Source organism: Pterocles gutturalis, unplaced genomic scaffold (genome assembly GCF_000699245.1).
Source record: "Pterocles gutturalis isolate BGI_N339 unplaced genomic scaffold, ASM69924v1 scaffold10289, whole genome shotgun sequence".
Lineage (NCBI taxonomy): Eukaryota > Metazoa > Chordata > Aves > Pterocliformes > Pteroclidae > Pterocles > Pterocles gutturalis.
In genome coordinates this window covers 42,971-46,451 of record NW_010130689.1, presented here as the reverse complement: position 1 = coordinate 46,451, position 3,481 = coordinate 42,971, and the positions used below count along the sequence as shown (strand labels likewise).

At 48.7% G+C, this 3,481-nt stretch overlaps 1 protein-coding gene across 1 annotated transcript in view; it reads left to right on the top strand.

The window, feature by feature from the left end:
* Positions 1 to 1,613: 1,613 nt before the first annotated feature.
* The window catches only part of STK10 (serine/threonine kinase 10), a gene marked incomplete at its 5' end in the record, with an annotated part of 36,023 nt that continues 34,155 nt past the window's right edge, over positions 1,614 to 3,481 (top strand). The window contains one exon of the mRNA XM_010080302.1: positions 1,614 to 1,778. Within this exon, the coding sequence (XP_010078604.1) occupies positions 1,614 to 1,778 (165 nt within the window). The remainder of the gene's footprint in view (positions 1,779 to 3,481) is intronic.

Here is a 3,481-nt window from a genome sequence, read left to right as displayed (position 1 = left end):
TGGTGTTTATACTAGGAATTAATCCTCCTGTAAGCTCCCACATAGGTTTTCCAAACACAAATATGTAAACTACAGAGCGGTAAGAAAGGTCATAACCAGAGCTTGCCCAGCTCCTCCAGTGATAACATCCATGGTGGGACTTTCTCCCCTGGGGGCGAGGCAGCCCGGAGTGGGTGTAATGGAAGGAAGATGGGTGGTGAACTGCAATCATGCCGTGGGGGCTCTCCTGCATCGGTGGGGAGCAGAGCGGGTGAGCCATCGGGATTTCTCCCGTTCTGCTGATTCAATGCCCTTCTGGGAATGACGGGGAGCCCCTGAGTCAGCAGCTCCTGTCTCGCCCCCTCTCCCAGCATGTGACACATCTCACAGCAAAGCCCTGTTTGCAGACTGTCTCGCAAACGCCCTTTTGGTGTTTTGTTGCAAACTTCTCCTTTTTGCAACAGTTTGTGCAAAATGCATTTGCAAAATGCAAACTTACCCTGGCGGTTTTGGGAGAAGCCCATGGACAGTGCTGGGTGGATGATGCCGAGATGCTCCTCCGTGGGCACAGCTCCAAGGCTTGCCTGGCGCTGCCTGCTTACAGATGCTTGCTTTTAGCCAAGCCTTTCATCAGTGCCCCCATGTGGGATGGGGGCACAAGAGGAGTGGGGTGATAAGAAATGTGTCTGCAAGTACTTCCAGTCCAGCATTAACAGCCTTTTGCTGGTGTGTGGCACCTCCAAGCAGAGCAGCCCCTGTGCAGCTATCGGTGACCCCTTCCTAGGCAGTGATTGCTGCTTGGGGAAGGGTGTTTGGAGGGAAGGAGGTCGCCAAGCTGCTAACCCAAGGGTACACTCCTGTGTTGTCATGAGGAATGAGGAGGGAAAGTCAGCAAAAGTTTTGCAACCACTAGGACAAATAGGTTTGTATGGTTTTCTAGTTATTTGGTGAAGAAGCTGGTTAAAGGGACTATATAAAATGGGAGTGGCAGCTGAGAGAACATGTGTAGTGTTTTTCTTACCGTGATCTAAAGAGCTCACTAATATGCAACATCAGGAATGCTGGCCAGTCCTGGGAAATCAAAATGCACCTTTCTTCTTGGTTTACCTGCCAAGGGGGTGATCCCTACGTTTTCCTTGTGTGTTACAGAAAACTGTCCTGGTGAGGAAGAGTAGCATGGGTGTGTTCAGAGTGGAGATGGTTCACAGCTGTACTGCGAATTTGCTTGGATTGTCTGTGTACTCTGGGCTTCTATTAAATGGAGCTATCACCTGTGCTATTAGCAGAGAGCCTCTATACTCTGAGATTTTTTTGCTTACATCTTTTTTCATGCTACAAACAAAAGGATGCATCTCCTGTTCTGAAAGCCTCTCTCTCCCCATGATGGGAAGTGGTACGGGCATTAGAGACTGGAGGGAGGAAGGAGGATGCTTTGGCCTTTACACAGCATTCATCCCCTCTGCGAAGCTACCGGCAGGTTTAGGAAGCAGAAATGCATCTGCAAGTTTCCGTGTTTGTGTTGTGGCTGGTACCAGCCAAGCTGAGCGTGAATTGGAGGAGCAGGAATTGTGAAAGTAGTACTGCGTACTCCTGTCTCTCCTCGCCTTTGTACTCATGCTGGTTTTGTCTTGCAGGCTAAGAATAAGGAAACCGGTGCTTTAGCGGCTGCCAAAGTCATTGAAACAAAGAGCGAAGATGAACTGGAGGATTACATGGTGGAGATTGAAATACTGGCGACCTGTGATCACCGGCACATCGTCAAGCTGCTGGGAGCCTTTTATTGGGAAGGCAAGCTCTGGGTAAGAGACTGTTGCAGTGTGTGACCTGTACAGCTGCACATTTCTCACTCTGCAGAGAGGAAATAGCTAATTTATGGTGAAGCAAAACCTCTGGAGCAGCTTGAAGCATCAGTGTGAGTTAGAAATGACTCACAAGCTGTGCTCTACTCACTGGGTGATCAGTGCCTGGATTTTCCCCACTTTCTTTGATGAGCAAACTGTCTTCTAACTAAACGTGCTTATAAATAGCCTGGGGAAGATCAGGAGATCTTCAGAGCAAAGTGAAAACTGGAGTTGGATTTTTTTTTCACCATTTGGGGTTTATAAAGGTAAAAAACGCAGCACTGATAACAGCATCTGTTCCTCACTCAGTCGGTCTTTTGAAAGATCAGATGGAATCAAATGGTTTTTGATTTGTGCCTTACTTCTGGCTCAGCATCTGTAACACAGAGGCAACTGATAGCAAGAGCTCCACTTCGCAAGGCCGTGGAGGTGCAGGGACATAAAGTGCAATCCAGAGGGTTAGTGCAATGGCTAGTTGTGCTGCAGCTGGAACAGCAGGCTCCTGCCTCTCTTTCCACTAGCCCAACAGGTGTGCGTGTGTGTATGTGTGTGTATATATATATTTATTTTTTTTTCTCCTGCCTGCTGTTTTCTTTGAGCCCCTGGCAGCAGAGGAAGGTGAGTGTGAAAGGCACTTTCCTGTGTGCTGCCACAGGAAGGATGCTGGGGGCTGGAGAGGGTGAGGGCGTGAGCCCTTGTGTACTTGCCCCATGCTAGACTCGAATAACTGTGTGCTGTGTGCGTGCAGGTGTGCTTGTGTCACGATAGTGAAAATCAGGTGAATATGAGGATTTTCAGATCCATCTTCTTGGCCAGTTCATCTGCTCCTTGTTGTAGCTACTGGCAAGTCCGGGGAGTGTCAAAGGGTGCGTTCAGCAGCTCTGTTACTTTTTCCTTCCTCTTTTTAATGCTTCAGATACCTTTGTGGCCTCCTAGGGTAATCTTACTAGAGTTAAATAAAGAGATATTTTGAGGCTTGCACTGGTGTGTGCTGAGCTGTCGGTCCCTGCCTGCCATGCCGGGGGCGCCGAGTGAGCCATGGGGCTGTCACTGGCATAACCATGTTCGTGCCTCGGTTAAGTAATGCTGGAGAGATACTGTTTGCCTGGGCAACGTATACTTATTCAGTAAGCACCTTTTGCAATGTTGGCATGGGTCAGTGTCCCTCTTATTTAAAAATCCATCAATAAAGCCCCAACCTTGTCTCTGGCACCCTGCTGAGATATACGCCAAGCTGAGTGCTTCCTCTGGGCATCTTCTTGCTTCGAGGGAGCAGGGCTGCACGCTGTCCAGGGACTTGGTATTTGGATGGCTGCTAATCATGGTGCTGGGCCCTGGGTATGTTAAAGAACAAAGTAAATATGTGCCTTTCTGAGGAAGTGAAAGGCAAACATCTCTCCAAGGAGGGGACTCAGGATCTGGACAGGTTGCAATTGCAGCAAAACTAATCTCAGTGAAATTAAAAAGACAAACATACACCAAGCTTGGGTGAGAGATGGGGCCAGTTTATATTCCACCCTGTTCTGCTGTTTTTTCCTCCCTGCTCTGTGCCTGGTCTGCCTGAATTTTATACATTGGCCTTGTTCGTTCTCTCTCTAAAATGTCAGCCCCCTCCCCTTTCCCCTTCCACCTCCTCCCTGCAATAGGAAATTTTGCCTTCC